General features: G+C 43.9%; 2 protein-coding genes across 2 annotated transcripts; both read right to left on the bottom strand.

Moving 5' to 3' along the window:
• Nucleotides 1-11,923: 11,923 nt before the first annotated feature.
• Nucleotides 11,924-13,176, bottom strand: LOC125519064 (alpha carbonic anhydrase 7-like). The gene is made up of 4 exons (XM_048683953.1): nucleotides 13,065-13,176; nucleotides 12,512-12,948; nucleotides 12,193-12,420; nucleotides 11,924-12,087 (listed from the first exon to the last, which is right to left on the bottom strand). Exons 1-4 carry the CDS (start codon nucleotides 13,174-13,176, stop codon nucleotides 11,995-11,997), a joined length of 870 nt encoding a protein of 289 aa, XP_048539910.1. The 3' UTR covers nucleotides 11,924-11,994.
• A 6,095-nt stretch (nucleotides 13,177-19,271) lies between these two features.
• Nucleotides 19,272-20,692, bottom strand: LOC125521560 (heavy metal-associated isoprenylated plant protein 26-like). The gene is made up of 2 exons (XM_048686623.1): nucleotides 19,759-20,692; nucleotides 19,272-19,576 (listed from the first exon to the last, which is right to left on the bottom strand). The coding sequence occupies exon 1, from the start codon at nucleotides 20,485-20,487 to the stop codon at nucleotides 20,002-20,004; it is 486 nt and encodes a 161-aa protein (XP_048542580.1). The 5' UTR covers nucleotides 20,488-20,692; the 3' UTR covers nucleotides 19,272-19,576; nucleotides 19,759-20,001.
• Nucleotides 20,693-23,732: the final 3,040 nt, after the last annotated feature.

Raw genomic sequence — 23,732 nt, forward strand, 5'->3', positions numbered from 1 at the left:
GTGGGTCCACGAGGCAGGGGGCGCGCCCCAGGGGGGTGGGCGCGCCCTGGACCCTCGTGGCCAGGTGGTGAGGCCCCCTGGTGTGTTCTCAGTGCCAATAATTCTTAAATATTCTAGAAAAAATCATATAAAATTTTCAGGGCATTTGGAGAACTTTTATTTTCGGGGTATTTTTTATTGCAAGGATAATTCAGAAAACAGACAGAAAATACTATTTTTGCTTTATTTAATCTAAATAACAGAAAGTAAAAGGAGGGTATAGAGAGTTGTGCTTTCTAACTTCATCCATCTCATGCTCATCAAAAGGAATCCACTAACAAGGTTGATCAAGTCTTGTTAACAAACTCTTTCCGAATAACATGAAACCGGAGAATTTTCGAATAACACTAAGTTACCTCAACGGGGATATGCATGTCCCCAACAATAAGAATATCATATTTCTTCTTGACAGTAGGAAGAGGAAATTCAAAACCTCCAATAGTAATCGTTGAAGTTTTTCCAATAGAATTTATACTGTGGCTTGAGGTTGTTTCCTCGGAAAGTGTACCGTATGCTCATTACCATTAACATGAAAAGTGACATTGCCTTTGTTGCAATCAATAACAGCCCCCGCAGTATTCAAAAAGGGTCTACCAAGGATAATCGACATACTATCGTCCTCGGGAATATCAAGAATAACAAAGTCCGTTAAAATAGTAACGTTTGCAACCACAACATGCACATCCTCACAAATACCGACAGGTATAGCAGTTGATTTATCAGCCATTTGCAAAGATATTTCAGTAGGTGTCAACTTATTCAAATCAAGTCTACGATATAAAGAGAGAGGCATAACACTAACACCGGCTCCAAGATCACATAAAGCAGTTTTAACATAGTTTCTTTTAATGGAGCATGGTATAGTTGGTACTCCTGGATCTCCAAGTTTCTTTGGTATTCCACCCTTAAAAGTATAATTAGCAAGCATGGTGGAAATTTCAGCTTCCGGTATCTTTCTTTTATTTGTGACAATATCTTTCATATACTTAGCATAAGGATTCATTTTAAGCATATCAGTCAAACGCATACGCAAAAAGATAGGTCTAATCATTTCAGCAAAGCGCTCAAAATCCTCATCATCCTTTTTCTTGGATGGTTTAGGAGGAAAGGCATGGGTTTCTGAACCCATGGTTCTCTTTCTTTACCGTGCTTCCTAGCAACGAAGTCTCTCTTATCATAACTTTTACCGTGCTTCCTAGCAATGAAGTCTCTCTTATCATAACATTGATTCTTTGATTGTGGGTTATCAAGATCAACAACATGTTCAATTTCTACATCATTGTTATTGCTAGGTTGAGCATCAACATGAACATCATCATTAACATTATCACTAGGTTCATGTTCATTACCAGATTATGTTTCAGCATCAGAAATAGAAATATCATTGGGATTCTCAGGTGTGTCAGCAACAGGTTCACTAGAAGCATGCAAAGTCCTAACATTTTTCTTTTTCTTCTTCTTAGAAGAACTAGGTGCATCAACATTAGTCCTATGAGAATCTTGCTCAACTCTCTTAGGGTTTCCCTCAGGATACAAAGGTTCCTGAGTCATTTTACCCCGTCTAGTCATAACTCTAACAACATTTTCATTTTTCTTATTATCTAATTCATTGAGCAAATCATTCTGAGCTTTAAGTACTTGTTCTACCTGAGTGGTAACCATAGAAGCATGTTTACTAATAAGTTTAAGTTCACCTTTAACTCTAGACATATAGTCACTCAAGTGTTCAATCATGTAAGCATTATGTTTCAATTGTATACCAACATAAGCATTGAAGTTTTCTTGCCTAACAATAAAATTATCAAACTCATCCATGCATTGGCTAGCAGACTTATTACGAGGAATATCACCTTCATCAAATCTACAGAGAGAATTTACCTTTACTATCTGTGTCGGGTTATCAAGACCATGTATTTCTTTAATAGGTGGTAAATTATTAACATCTTCACATTGAATACCTTTTTCTTTCATAGATTTCTTTGCCTCCTGCATATCTTCTGGACTGAGAAATAGAATACCCCTTTTCTTCGTAGTTGTCTTAGGAATTGGTTCAGGAAGTATCCAATCATTTTCATTACTCAACATATTATTCAATAGCAATTCAGCTTGATCAACAGTTCTTTCCCTGAAAACACAACCAACACAACTATCCAGGTGGTCTCTGGAAGCATCGGTTAGTCCATTATAAAAGATATCAAGTATTTCATTTTTCTTGAGAGGATGACCAGGCAAAGCATTAAGTAATCGGAGAAGCCTCCCCCAAGCTTGTGGGAGCCTCTCTTCTTCAATTTGCACAAAATTACATATTTCCCTTAAGGCAGCTTGTTTCTTATGAGCGGGGAAATATTTAGCAGAGAAGTAATAAATCATATCCTGGGGACTATGCACACAACCAGGATTAAGAGAATTAAACCATGTTTTAGCATCACCCGTTAATGAGAACAGAAATAACTTAAGGATATAGTAGTAACGAATTTTTTCCACATTAGTGAACATGGTGTCTATATCATTTAATTTAGTAAGATGTGCCACAACAGTTTCAGATTCATAGCCATAAAAAGGATCAGATTCAACTAAAGTAATTAACTCAGGATCGACAGAGAAATCATAATCCTTGTCAGAAATACAGATAGGTGAAGTAGCAAAATCAGGGTCATATTTCATTCTAGCAATCAAAGACTTTTCTTTCAGCTTAGCTAACAGTTTCTTAAGATCATATCTATCATTGCAAGCTAAAAAATCTCTAGCAGTTTCTTCATCCATAACATAACCCTCAGGCACAACAGGCAATTCATATCTAGGGGGAGAATCTTCATCATCACTTTCATCAATATTATCGGTTTCAATAATTTCATTCTCTCTAACCCTAGCAAGTTGTTCATCAAGAAATTCACCTAGTGGCACAGTATTATCAAGCATAGAAGTAGTTTCATCATAAGCATCATGCATAGAAGAAGTGTCATCATCAATAACATGCGACATATCAGAATCAATAGCAGGAGTAGGTGTCGCAAATTTACTCATAACAGAAGGTGAATCAACTGCAGAGCTAGATGGCAGTTCCTTACCTCCCCTCATAGTTGAGGAAAAAATCTTGGTTCTTTCATCTTTCAAGTTCTTCATAGTGATCAAGAGATATAAATCCCAAGTAACTTAAAGAATAGAGCTATTCTCCCCGGCAACGGCGCCAGAAAATAGTCTTGATAACCCACAAGTATAGGGGATCGCAACAGTTTACGAGGGTAGAGTATTCAACCAAAATTTATTGATTCGACACAAGGGGAGCCAGACAATATTCTCAAGTATTAACAGTTGAGATGTCAATTCAACCGCACCTGAAAGACTTAATATCTGCAGCAAAGTATTTAGTAGCAAAGTAATATGGAAGTAACGGTAACGGTGGCAAAAGTAACAGTATTGGTTTTGTAGTGATTGTAATAGTGGCAACGGAAAAAGTAACTAAGCAAAGATCAGTATGTGAAAAGCTCGTAGGCATTGGATCAGTGATGGATAATTATGTCGGATGCGATTCCTCATGCAACAGTTATAACATAGGGTGACACAGAACTAGCTCCAGTTCATCAATGTAATGTAGGCATGTATTCCGAATATAGTCATACATGCTTATGGAAAAGAACTTGCATGACATCTTTTGTCCTACCCTCCCGTGGCAGCGGGGTCCTATTGGAAACTAAAGGATATTAAGGCCTCCTTCTAATAGAGTACCGGAACAAAGCATTAACACTTAGTGAATACATGAACTCCTCAAAATATAGTCATCACCGGGAGTGGTCCCGATTATTATCACTTCGGGGTTACCGGATCATAACACATAGTAGGTGACTATTGACTTGGAAAATAGGATCAAGAACTCACATATATTCATGAAAACATAATAGGTTCAGATCTGAAATCGTGGCACTCGGGCCCTAGTGACAAGCATTAATTATAGCAAAGTCATAGAAACATCAATCTCAGAACATAATGGATACTAGGGATCAGACCCTAACAAAACTAACTCGATATCATGATAAATATCATCCAACCCATCACCGTCCAGCAAGCCTATGATGGAATTACTCACGCACGGCGGTGAGCATCATGAAATTGGTGGTGGAGGAAGGTTGATGGTGACGATGGCGACGGATTCCCCTCTCTGGAGCCCCGAACGGACTCTAGATCAGCCCTCCCGAGAGAGATTAGGGCTTGGCGGCGGCTCCATATCGTAAAACGCGATGAATCCTTCTCCCTGATTTTTTTCTCCCTAAACGTGAATATATAGAGTTGGAGTTGAGGTCGGTGGAGCCTCAGGGGGCCCACGAGACAGGGGGCGCGCCCCTACCCTCGTGGACAGGGTGTGGGCCCCCTGGTGTTGATTCTTTCGCCAGTATTTTTTATAAATTCCAAAAATATTCTCCGTGAAGTTTCAGGTCATTCCAAGAACTTTTATTTCTACAAAAAAATAACACCATAGCAATTCTGCTGAAAACAGCGTCAGTCCGGGTTAGTTCCATTCAAATCATGCAAGTTAGAGTCCAAAACAAGGTCAAAAGTGTTTGGAAAAATAGATACGATGGAGACGTATCAGCCATGCGGTCCATCTGGCGTCCGAACGCGCTGGCGGACGCGCAAGCCCTCTGGTGGCGCACCGGTATTCGGGACGCACCATCGTTCCACGAGGCCATGGCACGGTGTGACGTCCCCGATTCAATCGTGCACTACTCATACATGCAAATGTGTACGATCAAGTTTAGGGACTCACGAGAAGATACCACAACACAACTCTAAACACAAATTAAGTTATACAAGCTTTATATTCCAAGCCAGGGGCCTCGAGGGCTTGAATACATCAGCTCGAATACAAATGAGTCAGCGGAAGCAACAATATCTGAGTACAGACATAAGTTAAACAAGTTTGCTTTAAGAAGGCTAGCACAAAAGCAACAACGATCGAAAAGGCAAGGCCTCCTGCCTGGGAGCCTCCTAACTACTCCTAGTCGTCAGCGGCCTCCACGTAGTAGTAGGTACCCTCGGGGTAGTAGTAGTTGTGGACGGTGGCAACTGGCTCCTAGGATCCGTCATCTGATCGCATCAATCGGGTATGGGGAAAAAAAGAGGTAGCAAAGCAACTGTGAGTACTCATCCGGAGTACTCACAAGACTTACATCATATCTATGCTAGTATGCATCAGTATCAAAGGAATGGGGATATATCATTGGACTAGACTGCAGAAATGCCAGAATAGAGGGAAGGCCTAGCCTATCGAAGACTAGCATCTTCAGGCATCTTGCAGCATTTAGAAGAGTACAAAATAACATATTATAATTAGCAAGTATGTTGTAGCATTAGTGCCCAGAGATCCTTTCTCGACTCCCCGTGAGAAAGCAATTCCAGAGCCATCATACCCATTTCATGCCTCAACATCCTGTTCTAGTTGTATCGATAGGGATACAACTCTGAGCGTCTGTTACCATGGACACGGCTATTCGAATCCCTACAAAAAAACACTACCGTGATGATACGTGTTTGTCATAGTAGGTCATGTTTTCTGTCATGCATGTACATCCATGATTATTTTATGATAGAATCAAGATAGTCATACCTGTGCTGTCCTAGAAGTGTTCCATGACAATACCAAAATTATCATCACAGAAGTGTCCACTTCCATGACGATAAATGGTGCATCATGGAAGTGTTTTCATCAAGGGTAACCGACATGTGGCATCCACCGTAATGGGTCGCCGTTAAGCTACCAGGTTCCGGTTTGGATCCAATAACCCGTTAACAGCCCGGACCAATGGGGATTTTTCATGTGTAAAATTCTCATTCACCGGAGAATCCACGTGTTGGCTTAGCGTTGGGACAGATGTCATCCGTACATTGGAGGGAACGCGCCTATATTACCTCGACACGTGGCAGGGCCCAACAGTATCCCATTTAAGATAAAAAGGCCATCCCAGCCAAGGGCCCACAAGATTTTGTCACACTCTACCGGGCCGGCCCGTTAACAGCCTGCCATAGTTTGGGCCAAATTACGGCCCACATAAGATCTGACCCGTTAGATGTTTGACACGTTTTGGGCCAAATGACAACCCACATCAGATCCGGCCCATTAACAGTCTGCGAAGTTTTGGGCCAAATGATGGCCCATATAGGATCCGACCCATTAACTGCCTCACATTCTTTGGGCCAAATTACGGCCCATATATGATATGGCCCGTTAACAGGCACTGTGCTTTCGGCCCCATTGGGGGGCTCATTTAAAGTAAGACCTCTTAAAGGCCCATGTAATAGTTCAGGCCGATATTACTTTCGGCCTGTTAATGGCCATTGGTACATATGGGCCGTTGTCGGCCCGGTTTCACTTTCGGCCATTTAACGGCCTATGCTGCATGTGGGCTTATTTCTGGTCCGAAGTGACTTTCGGCCTCTTAAAGGCATGTAATCTTCGTGGATATATTTTAGCCCAACCTAACTATTGGCCCATTAAAGGCCTGTGAGATAACTGGGCCTAATGATGGTCCGCTTTGCATCCGGCCTGCTTACGACATATTATGTTATTTGGCCAACTGTGGCCCTACAAATATTTTGGCATGTTAACGACCTGTCTTGTTGTTGAGCCCATCATAGGCCTCCAACACTGTTCAGGCCCAATATACTTTTCAAACTATTAAAAGCCCATTCTTTTTTCTAGCCCAACTTAGGCAACTGGTTTACTCGGCCTGTTAAAGACCCAAAACTAATAGTTCGTGAGTTTACATGTAGGCCCATGTTTCGGCCCATTTACAGCTTGGCGGGCCAGCCAGTTTTAGTACCGCAATTTTTTGTATAATAAACCGAACGTTTAGGCCCATTGCGCTCTGTCAAAGCTTACGGCCTTTTCAGGGAGCGACAATAGCATATACGGAAATTAAATTACAGCATCATGACAAAGAATATACCTTGACTATACAACAAAGAAACTACCGCACATTACGTGCACTTGGCATAAAAGTTCGCCGTCGGCGATAATAAAGTGCAACCAAACAACAGATTACACATATTGGGCATCAAAGGACACCACCAGTGCAAATAAACACGCCGCCTAAAATAATATACATAACCGACAACACTTCAACATAGTTCAGGAAAGGTTAGCCCTGCCTGGGAGCTGCAGCGTAAGCAGCTGAGCAAGCTGATGACTACACTTGTTTGACGTTTATATCCAACTCTAGCCGCATAGCATCAATGACAGTCCTTGGTGTCAGTGATATCACCCTGAAAGAGAAAAAAAAGTAGACAGATAACATGCTTTGCACATATAAGCAACAGCGTTGTCAATTCATCTCATTTCTTAGTGGCAAATAAAGAGATGTGGATTACAATAGAATAAAAAATGTTCACACTTAAGACATGGCAGGAAATGGTATTGTGCAGGAGTGGCCAGCTTCACCACACCACGGATTACAGATCAAGAACACAAGCATACATGCAGTGTTAAAGAATGTATAAACATCGATGATGAGTGTATTGTCAATTTATCCCATTTCAGATTGGTAAATAAAGAGACACAATTTAAATAACATGAACATAATATGCATTGTTCATAGTTAAGACATAGCAGGATATGACATTGTCCTAGAGTTGGTAGTTTGACCACATCATTGGATTACAGATCAATAAGCATACATGCAGTGCTAAGGAAGATCACTTGGTATGTTTAGTTTAATTTACATGGTATGAATAAGGAACTAGGTTGTACAACTAAAAAAATGAAATTGAGAAGAAACTTATGTTTATGAACTTCATAATAAACTTTAAACATGCAATTTGATGCAAACGACAAAAATAAACAGTAGTTGCAGTCATTGCTATTCAAATATACACAATAGAGTTTGAAGGCTCGAGAAGGACAAACATACGTTAGTAATGAAGACCTGCTCTATAAAGCCCTTTTCCATGTTGATGGCCGGGCAATTCAAGAAGTTTACCACCGAGTCTTCTTCATAAGAATTGCCTTCATTCTACGTTTTGTTAAGAGTAAATACAAAAGTGATAGTATAGGAACAAATGGAGATTATTTAAGCTAACATGCAGAGTGATGCTACAAAATCAACTAGCTATAAATATAGGTACAACATACAGCCAAAAGGTACTTACAAGAGTAATGCAGAGCTAAACATGTTCAGTAGCATTGGTTTTATTCAACATTTTGGTAAGAGTAAACATAGATTAGATGTGTACAAAATGGATGCCAAGGGAAAATAAGCTGCAAGGTGATGGTACATGAACAACTAGCTGACAGTATAAGTACAATGATAAAGTACAACACATACTTACAAGAACAATGTAGAGCTAAACTTTTTCATAAGCATTGAGTTTATTCTGCATTAATGTAAGCATTAATATATATCTGATAATTAGGAGATAACCCTGGATATGCAGGTTATCATGCACACTGATGACACATAATCAACCAAGTATGAATGTAAGTATAGCGATACAAGACAACAGGTACTAACAAGAGCAAAGCAGCGAGCAACATAGTTGCAATATCCTAGGTTTTGTGGAGCTGGTTCTATTGCCAATAAGTGGAGTGTTGTCTAATTTTTGCAGTACCACCACCTTTTCAAGGACTTTGCTACTACTGCTTCAGGTTCTGCAATCACTCTCTTACTTTTGGATGTCTGATACACAAGAGCAGCATTTGAATGAAAAACATGGTATGATGACAAATGGAATGAATATTGATAATGGGTGGGCATGTCAACTTCACATATATGATGAGTAAACTAAGCACATGGCGGTGCAAAGAAGCAGAAGAAACGCAAGACAACTTACGCATGTTACGTGCAGCCAATAAAACCTTGCCAGATTAGAACAGACACCTTGTAGGGTGAATAGGATAGGCCATCTACCTTTGACTCCTTAAGCCCAGAATAGTCATTAGGATCATATTCTGAACACGAATTTGTAGGTGCGGAGGGTGTGGGCTTCATTCCATCCAGAATGGAACTCAACTCCTTGATGCCATGTTTGTTAGTCATTGCACTGTTCTACGATACTCTTCTGATGTGCGCATTCTCATATTCACTGTGATTTTGTTCAATATCTTAGAAGCATGACAACATAAATAGTAGTGAGATTATTTTTATAATGTAGATGATATTCTAATATAATAGGGGGTCCTTGTAAACCCTTGTGTGCTATTACTGGATTTTGATGAGATGGCCCTTATGTGCTGTAATTTGGTGCGTACAATAATATAATCTGGCACAACTATACAAAAAATAGGCTCTGTGTTGGGAGCTCCAGAAGTAAGGATAGTTGGCAGATGATAGGTTCATAATATGCTGTATTGTAAGTTTATTGTGAAACCATGACAACGAGAGTGCACAGAGAAATAGTATTCCAACATGTCTCTATATATGGCGCACATGCATTTCAAAACTCACGTAGTAACATTAGCTGACCAATTAAATGTAAGCTTTGGAAATGTGAGTGGCATGTAGTTTCGCTTGAAGGATGGAGTGCTGCTAATACGACACAAAGCAACTACGGAGATTGTAATATCGATAAAAGGGGGACACCATAAGCATCATAAATAAATCAGGGAAGTGAAACTGGCTGGAAAATAGGGGGTTGTATTGTCGTTACTAATCAAAAGCCTATCGATCACCTACATGCCAGCTCTATTCACCTGAAGACGCGTTACTGTTACTATCAGTCTAGTCTCTCAAAGGCCGCACAACTCCCATCATTTCCAAGATATTATGGCAGACCAACTCGAATTGCTGAAAGCAACTTGCAGAAGTGGCAAAATAGACCCGTCAACGGCAAATGTCCCTGCTTGCCTTCTTGACGAGGAACATACTTTACTTATTAAAGAAAAATAGGAGAGGAGCATCTTAAAGAATAGAAGAGGAAGCATATTATGGAGATTCCGTTTCTTTCTATACAATGTTGGTTGCCCACCCATGATGAATCAGAGCATCTAAAGAAATGCAATTCCATGCTCTCTCTCTCTCTCTCTCTATGTGGCCACAGGCATTTGGAAACTCAAGTGGGAACATTAGCTGACCAATTAAATATATGTATGTTAACTAAGATGAATATTATGTCACATTCGTATTGGAACAACTAAGCTTTGAAATTATGATTGGTGTGTTGTTTAGCTTTAAAGGGTGGACTGCTACTAGTAGGACACAAAGCACCTACGTAGATCATAGTGTAGATATAATGGGAAAACCTTAAGCATCACGAGTAAAATGAGGAAAGTGAAACTTGCTGGAAAATATGTGCTAGTATTGCCAGTGCGGTTAGAAAGGCTTCGGATACCAGCTCTCTACAACTGAAGGCGCAGTACTGTTACTATCAGTCTAACTCTCAAAGGCAACACATACAACCGAATATGAAGAGTTGAAAGCGTCCATGACAAGCGACATGAAGACCAACATGAAGAGTTGAAAGCGTCCATGACAAGCGGCCGAGTAGACCTGTACACTGCAAATGTCCCTGCTCCTCTTCACTATAAGGAACATACTATACTACTATTATACTCCCTTTGTTCCTAAATACAAGTCTTTATAGAGATTCCACTATGAATCACATACGGATGTATATAGATACATTTTAGAGTGTAGATTCACTCATTTTGCTCCATATGTAGTTCATGGAGGAATCTCTACTAAGACTTATATTTAGAAACGGAGAGAGTATTTATTAAAGAAGAACAGAAGAGGAGCATGCTAAAGAAGAGCAAGCAGATTTTGGATAATAAAATGTTCATTGCCTACACATGATGAGCCAGAGCGCATAAAGAATGCAACTCTCTGTTGTCCCTCGATATGTGGTGCACATGCTTTTCGAAACTAAACTAGGAACATTAGCTGGCCAATTAAACATTCTCTATTTTGGTACAACATGTCAGCATCATATCAAATTCGTATTTGAGCAACTAAGTTTGGAATTATGAGTGGCATGTTGTTTGGCTTGATGGGTTGAGGAGCACTGCTTGCACGTCTCGAAGCACCTACGATGATGGTACTGAATATATAGGAATGTCTACATGCAAGTCGCCTGACTTTCGTCATTTGGGCCAGTCGACCATTTCAGACGGTTGGATGAAGATCCTACGTCTCCTAACCCTTCTTCTTCCTCGCCTCTTCTTCCCCTACAGACCACCGCCCCCGCCCTCCCCTGAATCGTTCACCACCTCCGGTCTTTCGTCACCCCCGGCCATCCCTGTAGCCAACCCCACCCCCACCTCCCACCCGCATCGAGTTTTGCCTCCGGCGAGGCCCCAACATAGCCCGATGACCCCCCCCCCCCCCCACAATGAATGTCCCCACCCGAAATCCTAAGATAGATAAAGGGGCAGCCCTCCGGCGAGCCCCTCCTTCACTCCGGCGAACTCTCAAAAATGGACTAACCCCAAATTGAAATTCAGTCGACTGTCATTTAAGCTAATGTAGAACTTAAAACGGAAAAACCATAAGCATTGCGAGTATAGTGGTGAGCATGCCATGGCAGATCTGAAGATGCAAACCGAACAAAGGCAACTTTGGCAACCAATATTTGTTTTCAACTAACAAGTACTATGGTTCAAAGTGATGGACAAGAAATCACAGTAAAGCAGTGCGATCTATTTTCTTGCTGAGATAAATAATTTGAGCAGATACAAAAGAGTACCGCTTTTGGTGTGGCGCTGTGTAAGCAATAGCAAGTGAGTGCAAATATAGAAAAGCTGTTGGAGATGCTCTAACAAACTTGCTGGTCATGATCCGGTTATCTCGTGCCATCACACGGACAGATCGTGGCCTGCCTCTACGTGATTAACAACAGAAAAAACATGTAAACTATGACCTATATATTCAGCCACAGCATGAACGCAGATTCAGTGCATCCAAGATCAACTACGTTACAACGTTCAGTGCAACAGAGGTTAACGCAACAGATTCAGTGCTTCCGGCCGTCTTAATTCCCGGGGCCGGAACGAGGCCAGCTGTGGTACAGGGCGATGCCCCTGCCGTTGGCCTCCTGGAGCGGCCGAGCGTTCCTCCTGGCATGCTGCATGGTCACGTACGTCGTGAATGGAAGATGTTAGTAACAAAATCACCACGTATCCAACGAGAAAGATGGATGGCATGGAAGTGTGCATGCATGGCCACGTACGTCGTGGACGGCGTCTTTGAGCAGCTCCACCTGTTGACGCGACACATGCCGCACCTTGGTGGCCACCGCCCAGGCGATGCCCTCGGTGCACGGCGGCGTGGTGAAGGAGCCCGTGTACCTGTAGAACGTGTCGCTCCCCCTCACGGGCCTCCTCGGGTCCACCTCGTAGTCGATCTCCTCCTCGTACCCCTTCCTCCTGTCCGTGATCCTCTCGATGAACGGCTCCAGCTACATGCATACATACATGCATGTTACGTACTCCCCGATCGGGCCGAATGCATATGGTGGTGCCGATGAAACGAGAGGATCATATACGTACCATGTGCAGGATCTCGTCGCGGTGCTCCCCGATCTGGAAGAGCTGCGCGACGACGGCGTACTTGTTGCTCGCCTTGTCGCTCTGGTGGAGCATGTGCAGCTCCAGGTCGTACCGGCTCCCGTTTAGCGCGTGCTCGCTGGGGGAGTGCCAGTGCATCTGCCGGAGCCGGTACGAGACGCCGTCCAGCACCAGGGACCCCGCGTTGCCGTCGAACCTCACCATGATGTCGTGCCCGCGGTTCACCAGGGTGGCCGGCGAGGAGCGGTAGGTGCGGGCGAGGCGGCCGTTGCGGGGGCCGGCGACCGGGCCGGGGCCCGGGACGCGGATCGGGGACTGCAGCCGGCCCCAGTAGCAGGCCGCCCAGTCCGAGCGGAGGAGGCCCCACCGGTCCGGGCTGTTGTCCCGGCCGCTCCGGTAGCTGAACTCATCCTCGCTGTCTGAGTTTTGCATGCATGCATCGACGACAAAACGAAGCGATCAGCACGACCCAACACATGGACTGATAATTCCTGCTTACCTACTTACGTGCGCGTGCGCTCGATCGATGGCCTACCACTTTCTTGCGCCCGCGCATGGCGGACGGCGGAGAGAGGAAGAAGCAGCAAGAAGACGAAGACGACGGTGGGGACGATGGGGGCGGCCGCCCTGGCGCTGCTCCCAGCCATGCACGCGCGCGCCGGTTGGAGTACTCCGTGATGTTGAGTTCGTCTGCAGTGCTATGGAGCGTGTCCAAGCTAAATGGCGGCTGTGATGTATCGATCGTTACTGCGGTCGTTAAGTTAGTGTGCTATAATTTACTGGTTTTCGTCACGCGTAACGCGAGCCGCCTGCATCCGCGGCGACCGCGTATAGTATAAGGCTCACGCCAAGCTTGCATGCGGCGCGGAACGGCTAGCGTGAGAACATGCACGCACTTGACAAGAAAACCCCTTTTCCGTAGCCCGTGGATTTCGGGTTATTGCACTGCTCCAAGGCCTTAGATATGATTGTTCGCAAATTAGAGCGAAAATGGTAATGGGGCATGAAATTTTTAGTCTGTTGAGACGAACGTCTCCTAGGCCGTTGGATCGGGCACCAATCTAGAGCAGGTTAATCAGCCATGTCAATGGATTTTTTTTTTCGTTCAGGAAAAGCACGGGTCGTCGCGAACGCCTCCTTCGTCCACGGCCGTGCGTCTTTCTCTTCACCCCACCACACACTCTGTCTACTCCCTCGGTCAAACTCTCATACTTTTGCCATCATGTCATGTATATGCCATGGAAAATTTATTTTTCTGGATCATCGCAATTTTAGTTCACACATCGTGGAAAATTTAGTTTAATGGATTGTGGCAAAAGTATTGCATTTAACCATGAATTTTTTTGTTTAGATCACGACAAATTTGTTTTGTCTCGTAAGCAAAAACATGTACTTTTTTGCATGGATATTTGCGTCGAGTAAAAAGAAATACCATAGGATATGCAATAGTTTTGCCATAGATATAAAATAAAATTTGCCATGGATATTTACTTTACATCCATGCATTTTAACTTCACGCCCCATGATAAATTTATTTTATAGTCCATGGCAAGTTTAACCTTACAAGCATGGCAAATTAATTGTACATCCCATGGCAAAATTTACTCACAACTCATTGCAAATTTTACCTTATACCCATGGCAATTTAATTTTCACAATCCATTTTTGTAGAATTTCTCACTTTTTCAATATTTCTGTGTAGAGGGGATTGTGTTGGGCCAAGAGGCGTACGAAGAGTTTTGGGCTTTTTTAGTGAAACAATAGAAAATGGGTTGTGACCGATGTGCCAACAGTATTATATCAACATTTTCTTTGCAAATTTAATACAAATATACTATTTGTAGTTACTGTGATATTATTGTAATGCATTTCAACTTTATCAAAACCATTTAATTTTTTACCATGATAATCTGAGGTGTTGCTTTGTCAGGTGTTGTTTTGCAATGTTTTCTCAATATCACATAAGTTTATTCTGAACAAATTGTGACCGATGGATGCTCGCAGTCAAGACTTTGAACTCGAGAGATTGTTATTGCACACTATTATTGTGTTTTAGTCGTGTGTGGTATGTATTTCTCAAGCGACATTTTCAGTTTAGCGAAAAAAATTCATCAGCAGCGCCATTTCCCTCATATCCCCCCTTGGAGCACAATTTCCCTCCCTCAACCGCCCCGCCTCCAAAATTCAAACCCCTCTGATTCTCGCTCGTCGATCTTTGCTTCCCACTTCTACTTGGTCAACTCACGTAATCCACACCCCCCTCCAATCCGTCGCTGGCCAGATTTGCATTAATGTCGCCTGCAAAACACCATCTAGCCACAGGATCCCCATCCCCTCCCCCAAAGTGCCACTATTGCCTCGGGGAGCCGAGGAGCATATGGCTTTCAAAGGCAAATTGCGGCTGCACTCATGGATGAATCCATGGTCACCTCCATGCGTGCCAACCCAAAGATCCTTGAAGACCACGTCATCGTCAAGGCCGACACGCACGAGGAACAATTAGTGTGGTTCAAAGCAGACAACAGAAGTGGCCTTGCATATTTACATCTTTCTTGGGCTGGTTACAACATTGGGCTCGTCAACGACAATGTCTTGTGGCGTGCTATTGAACATTTGGAGTGTGTTTCCTGCGAGGTCGATTTCTTCTATAGCACGCTCGTAGAGAGGGATGCAACTTCCTTGATGGCCCGGGTCAACTACGGCGGCTTGAGTTACTCCGCCATTGAGGCCACTGGTAGCAACATCTACGCCGGCATGCCCGTTGGATCCTCGCCTATCAAGGCAGAGCCCATCGTCTTCTCTATTGACTAAGAGAAGGACACATGCTCTTCTCAGGGGAAGGGGCCCATCATCATCTCTGACAATGAGTAGTATCTTTTAGCAAATCATTCCCTATTATTCTAGACAATTAAATCTAACTTATAGCTAATTAAGCCCTCGTTCTATGCACTAATTTTCTGATTATCCGATGTGATGTTTAACTATTTGGCCTCTTTTGTTCAGTTATGCATAGTATGTGTTCAATCAAGCAGATGATTGTATTGACAGTATGCAATGTCTGGTTCAGATGTTCAATATATCAAGCAATGTGATTATATTTGGTGTCTTCTTATAAGCATGTTTAAGTGAAAAGTCTTTCCATATTCAACTCTTTTGGTATACTAGTGTGCTAAATCTTCATAATGAGGCTATTATGGATAGTGTGCTAACTCTCGTTTCACCTCAACATGCTTGTACATATTGCAGGGTCACAATGCGAGAGGTAGTTCTTTACCATCAAGGTTAGCTTGATCTTCCTAGGGCTAGCCTTATTGTATATTATTGTTCAATTTCCAAGTAACTTTGCCATATTTATGATCTCTTGCATGTACGTACAAATCCACGCTTCAACCATTTATGCGCATGGGGCAATGAGATATTCCTGAAACCGGGCCAAGTGAAGAAACTAAAAAAGATTCTTAGAATAAACAGATGATCATAATCAAACTATTTGGTTGTGCATTATCCAAGAAAACATTGACTTTTAGGATGGTAATAATTATATATGTAGCTTTCATTTTCCACATTCATGATCTATGATTACACCATAATACCATAATATTTCTGTTTTCAGTGGCTTCCAAAGAAGTTCACTGAGTATTACCTCTCACACTATGTGATTCATGACGAGGCAAGGAAAGTTAAAGTATTTCACCAAGAATACTATGATGAGATTTTGATGTCTTCCTCAAGATGATGAATGATGGGCGGGCACCATCACAAGGGGTTGTACTATGGTTGTTAAATCCTTCCATCGAGGGGTACAATATGGGATTATCGTTTCTTCAACTTCGAGAACAACCTGAATTTCTTTTGCCTCTCTCTTTACCGTCTCTAAAGTTGCATTGTTGCCATGTGTGTAATGTTAAATTGGCATTGTTGAATTTGTTTTGATTTGATGCTTGTAATTCTTGAACATATGTTGATCTCTATGTTTGATGATACGAAAGATGTTCAGTTATGCCTACATTCAAAATGGAATAACATTTCTGGTGAAGTAGCTATCACAATAATTAAATTATATATAAGTGAATGCCAGGTGCTAGACATAACATCTCACAAGTTTCTTGACCGAAAAGTCATGAGCCTCAAATCGAACAACGCACACCCTTTGTTTAAAACAATCGAGTGCGGTAGACAACATCATGATGCACATTCTTACATAGATAATCGTGTGCGATTACCGGACACATTACACACAATCCACCTTGACAAACCATTTGGAAGTGGCAACACCATCGGACATGATTAATAACAAGGTAAATTGTCTGGGAAAGGATACTTATCACAAACAATTCCCTTCTGCAAACCGTTTGGGAACATCCATTCTGTCACACAAGATTTTTCTTATGGTGTGCAATGGTACCCCCGATGGCCAATCCACTCGAGCACACGTTCCCAAAATTGTGTGTGATGTGGGGTTCAAACCATGTGCATAGGCCTTAACTGTACTACTATGGTCTCAAAGTAAATGATTAGGGAGTGACCTCTCCACCCCTCTCTCTGAAAGGGCATTTCCTGCCTTAACTATTTTGGTTTTGATGATAATGCAACTTTCGGACTAACTGTGTGCCTAAGCTACATAGGTATACCCTATATGGCACAAGACGGTTGGGCACCCCTCCGATCAAAAAAGACCGAAGACAAATCGTAGGAAATCCGCACTATTAAGAGGCGATCCGCATAGGAAGGTACTAGGTGAATCAAACACGTAGACATATATATTTTGCACCCACATATTGCCTTTCCTTTTAAGGAGAGAGCTTCAAATTCAATCAATTGTAGGAAACTTGCTCTGAGCGATTGTACCGCTAGAGCAAGCGGTTGTACCACATGTCCGACACTCCTGGAGAACTACCTCCCGAGGGGTGATGCCCTCGGGTCAGGAAGTGCTCAGGTTTGTGGGTGACCAGTTGTACCGGTGCATCCATAGCGGTTGTGCTGCTCGGGACTTTGCATCCCCAATCCACACTGTCGAGCGGTTGTTCCGGCCCTTGCATCGCCCCAAGTACCGCATCGAGGGTGATACCTTTTAGGTACCGGGTGCGGAATAGGGTGGTAGTCCACTGGTTGTCCCATTGCTTGTATTTATAGCGGTACTACCGGGGTTACGAGCAGTTGTATCACTCCGAACTTGGTGGCCACCAGAGTGAGGATATTTGCGGTTGTTCTAGTGCAGGTATCGCCCCCGGTACTGAGGATAGGGTGATTCCTTTCAGGTCTCGGGTGTTGTACAGGGTGATATTGATACGGTTGTTCCGGATTATTAATTTTAACCAGTACCACCAGGCCACCCAGCGGTTGTACGGCTATGCTTCTGCGTGAGAAGAGTTAGGCCTAGGGCAGTTGTATCGCCCCTATGCGAATCTGCAGATAACGATTGGATTTGAGGAGGGGGTTCTTCCACCTCCCAAAAATCTCTCGTCTCTATCTTCTCTTCATTGTCGCCCCAACTCATTCTTACCCAATCTCCTTTCGTAGCCAACCAAACTTTTTGATTTGCTAGGGATTGAGAGAGAGAGGAAACCTAGATTTACACTTCCACCAAAGAAAATTTGATTCCCCCATACTTTCACTTGTGAATCTTGTTACTCTTGAGTGTTTGGGCACCCTAGAGGGAAGAGTTCACCTCGGAGCCATATTTCATTGTGGTGAAGCTTTGTGGTGGTGTTGGAAGCCTCCTAAGTTGTGTAGAGAGCCCCAACCTTATTTGTAAAGGTTCTGGTTGCTACCTTCAAGGGCACCGCTACTGGATTCACGACACCTTGCATCGTGCGAGGGCCTGAGGAGAATAAGGTGGTTCTAGGGACATTTAGGGAGTGTTGTACTTCCACACCTCTCCAACAAAGATGTACCTCCCCAAAGGAGGGAACTTCGGCAACACATCCTCATCTCCATCTACTCCACTTGTTTGGTTACTTCGTGCCTTTACTTTGTACAAGCTTTTATTGTGTGTTTACTTTGTGCTTGCACATGTTCTTGTGTTGCTTGTCATATAGGTTGTCCACCTAGTTGCGCGACCTACTTTCTTGTCGAACATAAAGAGGTTAAAGATTGTTAGTCGCCTATTCACCCTCCCTCCTCTAGTCGCCATACTGATCCTTTCACTCTCCTATGTGGTATACTTCCCACCCCTCTTGTCTCTTCTCTAGCCCTTTCCGAGTATGTCGCTGGTTGCCATGAGGTCGCCACTCATGTCCCTCTATCTCCATTTCTCCTCCCTCCTCCCACTCCCCTTTTATCCTTCCCGCCCACTTCATCGTCCCCGCACTCCTCCTGCCACTCATCTCATCCCATCGGACGGGGCGGCGGGGGAGGGGGAGAGCGTTCGGTCCCTAAGACATGGACTAGAGGTTCGAAAAATATGTGTTTTTAATAACTAAAACATCTACTTCCCACAATAAAAAAAACTAAAACAGATAGACACTGCTAACAAGAATGCTTGATCCCATGAATAATTCTTTGATGTTATTTGGAGCAACAAAGCTCAATAATGGTGGGTTTGGTTTGAGCCCAAGCCAACCCTACCAAATTCGGTTAAGCTTTTGGTCGGTTGGTGTTGCCGAAAAAAATTGAAGTAGAGTTGGTTATAATACTTGCCAAAATAGTGGCAATCCTCCAAGCAAGAGCCAGAGTATATTTTTGCAAAAAAAAATGGTACTGATTGGTTTGGTTATCATTCAAGCATACATCAAGCCAAGAATTGGCCAGAAATTGTTCCTAAAAATTACGCACTAAATTGCTTGTGTAGAATTGTTACATAGATCACTACTTACGGTTCTTGTAAAGAAAGGAAATTACAAAGTCTATTCTGGAAACAGTAACTGAAGCTGAAAGATGGAAGAAGCTAAATCCACTAATAATTTATTCAATCACAAAGACCCGACCTCGCCGGGCAAGATCAGTACTCCTTTGCTGGCATTGCGCAACGGCGTGATCTTAGGTGGCCTCCAGGGCTTTCTTAGAGCCTGGAGGTTAAAAATTGGTGGCCCATGGACACTGCAGCAACTGCACATGACATTGGAGAAATGCGAACACCGAGTCAACAGGACGCCGATCGAGGATCATTCCCGGCGTAATGCCCAGAAGCACAAGATCATTCCAGATCGATCAACCTTGCAGCGGAGCAGAATGGGAACAAGACCAACGACCAGACCTAGATCCGGGTCATGGAGTTTATTGCCACGTACCTCATCAGTGGTCGAAGAGCTTGACCGGCCCCAGCACGGCGACGGCGGGGCAGCCTGAAGCATCTGCGACGGGAACGACGGCAGGACGGCCAGCCTGCCGCCTGAACCAACCCGGAGCAGCCATGCAGCTCCTCCGAGGAAAAAGTGTAACCCAAATATACATACATACGTAGCAGTTACTACCTAGGTATTACTAGGAGTTACCAAATGGAACGGGAGGAGATCGATCGACCTAGTGAGGAGCTACATGATCGCGCACGCCGCGTTGGGGTTCTCGTCGGAGAAGGCCCCGGTGTACCTAGTCTCGGTGGAGGTGGCGCGCGCGAAGGACGCGTTCGCGCCGCCGGGGTTGGCCATGACGTCGCGGACGTACCCGGCGGGCGCCCTCTTGTCGTAGGCGCCGGGCGCGTAGGGGTGCGCGACGACGTCGTAGGGCACGTAGGGCCACGGCTCGACGCGCTTGCCGGTCTTGCGCGCGACGCGGCGCATCACCTTGGCGGCGTCGACGTAGCCGGTGACGGTCACCCTGTTCTCCCTGGGGACGACGTCGACGCCGGTGACGCCGTCCATCCCCTCCAGCGTCTTGCGGATCTTGCTCACGCACCCCTCGCAGTCGATCCGGACCTTCATCTCCACCGTCTCCAGCTGCCGCCCCTTCTGCAGGTGGCCGCGCGTGAGGGGGGCCGGGCACGACCGGCACAGCCCCGACAGGGCCTCCAGGAACCCCATCGATCTACCGGCCCGACCGATCACTCGATCAAGCTCTGGCAATGGAGGGGGAGGCGGAGCTCTGGCAGACTGTACAGTGTTGTGGTGCTGCTGGATCCTCCATGGACGGATCGAGCAAGGGTTTATATACGGCCGAGCAGGAGCAGGCGACGAAGACCGGATGGAAGAGCGACCAGGAGCCACCTGTTCCCTAGGAGCAAGACGTGAGAGGCGAGGTGCTTGGCAGGCTCAGGGGGTCACACGTCGACGGGCATGTTTCGCTGTCGCGTGCTGGAGCCGCGCCCACGCTCACTTCGTCGTCGTCCTACAGTACTTCGGGACCAGAGTGGCCAGCAGCCCGGCCGGGGGCTCAGAGACTGCTGCTTTCTCCGGATCTCCGCGCCCGTTGCGTTGCGTTGCGCCGTGCCGACTAGCTGTCGCCGTCGCGAGTCCACATGTAGAAGGACCACACGTCGGCAAACAATATTCCTTCTTTTTTTCCCTTTTACGGCAACAAATATCTCCTCTTTCACGGGAGCCGGGAGCTTTCTGGCCTGCGCTTTGGTTTTCCGCAAGCTTGACGAGTAGAATCACACGCTTAGCGCGTGCAATGACACGCTCGCTTAGCGTGTAGAATGGAGACGGTGCATAATTTTCTCTCTTTAGTCGCCACAACATATAGGATTTCTGATAATATGAAGAAGGGGTAAATGAAGGCCCGTCTATTTCTCAAGATTAAGACGTCTAGATCGACTGAGATTTTCTCACGTTCCGGTTAATTTGGGAGTGCACATTTCTTTTTCCCTTCTTGAGGGAAGAAAAATGCACTTTTCAATGAACCAAAGTCTACCTCAAATAACAAAACGTAGGTATGAATAAAGAGGATGCTTTGGCATACTGGAACTTTGATTTTTTTTTCTAATCTACAAATTGATGGATGTGTTTAAAACCAAGAATCCAATTCATTACGTTCGAATGTGTGGACAAATGCTTTACACCCCGACATGTTGTGCACCGCACGATCGACACCACAACATTGTGCGTGATCACATGGGATGATGTGAGCTGACGTCGAAGGCGTCAAGTGGATCATGATGAGCTCTCTTTGCGTCGTAGTCATATTCAACCAAGAATACTAGAGAGAGCAATGTTAGACATATGAGAAGAAGTTTTCCTTCACATTTGTGCTTGTACGTTTTTGCGTCTCGGGACAGCACCTCGAGATCACATCAGAATGATGTTTTGCTAACCATACTTTTACACGCGGACACACTCCAACGTATCACACGTCGCATTTCTGAAAGAGACTAGTCAATATCCTTTCCACATCATGCCAACATGGGCGGACCAAAATAGAGCTCAGTGGGGACCAGGCCCCCCACTCGAATTTGTAAATTTCTAGAGAATTAGTTCACATCCTCATAAGAAACTACTTAAATTCTTACATCCAGTAAAGAAAAATGCCCCATTCCAAAAAAATTGGGTCCACCCTTGATCACGAATCTTGTGTATATCCCTATTTTCTTCCATTCCCTTCTATCACCGGCGACGAGAGATTAGCTTGTCGACCATGAAGAACCTAACACCAAATATCGTCATTGCATACGCACGATGAGAAACCCTAACGCCGCCGCCCAAAAGAGCCGACAAGAATCTACGCCGGAGCTTCGTCTAATCCATCCTAACGGGCGAACTTGAGGAGGATCGGAGCCCGAAAGATTGACTCAAAGAAGGAGTGCCACCATCCGTCCAAACACCGCCCCTGGGAGGACTAAAACCCTACCAATCTACTAGTGGGAGCCGAGACACCAGGATTCTCCTCCCCTCCACCGGCTGTCGGAGTGGCAGGCGAAGGGGAGGCTAATCCACGGGCTCGTCGGTGGAGATCGAGGAGAGAAAGGCTTTCCCAAGTCACCTTGAAAATATATAGTATGTTCTTATAGTTCATAAATTGTGAAATCTTGGAAGGATATCAACATAGGATCAATTGTTCTCAATGTCTACTGAGAACTAAGAAAACCATAGAAACTATCAATCAGTAATACTAGAACACATCTTCCTGATCAATGTACGCATATTTTATTTTGCATCTATAGACGACATTGACAACACATATTTTTAATATTATGCATTTGTAGACGACATCGACAACAAGCAAAATGATGCCTTCCTAACCATGCTTTTGCAAGCAGATGTGCTCCAAGGCATCACACAAGACATTTCACAAAATAGACCCATCAATATTCCTTTCCGTATTGTCAATCACTTTTGTCTATTGTTGTTGTCTCCTTCTCCTTCTGGTATATTGTCGACTACCCTCGCCACCCTCTAGCGCCCCTATGACACCATCATTGGAAGTTGGAGATTTTCTCGAGAACCCTAATATTTATAAAATATATCTTTTGGATTTGAAATAAAGCTTTAGGGAGATTCTAATTTGTTGCATTTCCAAACCTTCCTCATGCATTCTATTGGAATCCAAGTGATGGGCGTATCTAGTTGAGGGTAATCCACAAAAATCTTCCCAATGGCAGTAAGCCGCCAAATCTTCCCCAGTGGTCACATTTCAACAACAACAGAAAGATGACAGAATATGGACAGCGACGTAAAGCTATCAGAAAGTGAGTTGTCTGGCCATGCAATTTTACAAAAATTGGTAGATACTTTTTAGAAAATTCGGGTGGAAGTTGGAACAGGCTTTCAACAACTTTAGTTATACTTTGAAAATAGAACCATTGAACTTCCAAAAAATACATTGAGCTTTTTAAATAAATGGTGAAAATTTGAAAAAGAAAAATATATTTTCAACAAATACTTGACTTATGTTCCTTCAAAATTTCCAAAAATACGGGAACAAACTTTCTTTGAAAAAGTACATCAAAATGAACTTTAAAACAAAAGTATACTCACTTTTACAACTTTTCTAGAACTATTTGTAAATTTCTAGAGAATTAGTTCACATCCTCATAAGAAACTACTTAAATTCTTACATCTAGTAAAGAAAAATGCCCCACTCCAAAAAAACTGGGTCCACCCTTGATCACGAATCTTGTGTATATCTCTATTTTCTTCCATTCCCTTCTATCACCGGCGGCGAGAGATTAGCTTGTCGACCATGAAGAACCTAACACCAAATATCGTCATTGCATACGCACGATGAGAAACCCTAACGCCGCCGCCCAAAAGAGCCGACAAGAATCTACGCCGGAGCTTTGTCTAATCCGTCCTAACGGGCGAACTTGAGGAGGATCGGAGCCCGAAAGATT

The sequence above is a fragment of the Triticum urartu genome, chromosome 7 (genome assembly GCF_003073215.2).
Source record: "Triticum urartu cultivar G1812 chromosome 7, Tu2.1, whole genome shotgun sequence".
Lineage (NCBI taxonomy): Eukaryota > Viridiplantae > Streptophyta > Magnoliopsida > Poales > Poaceae > Triticum > Triticum urartu.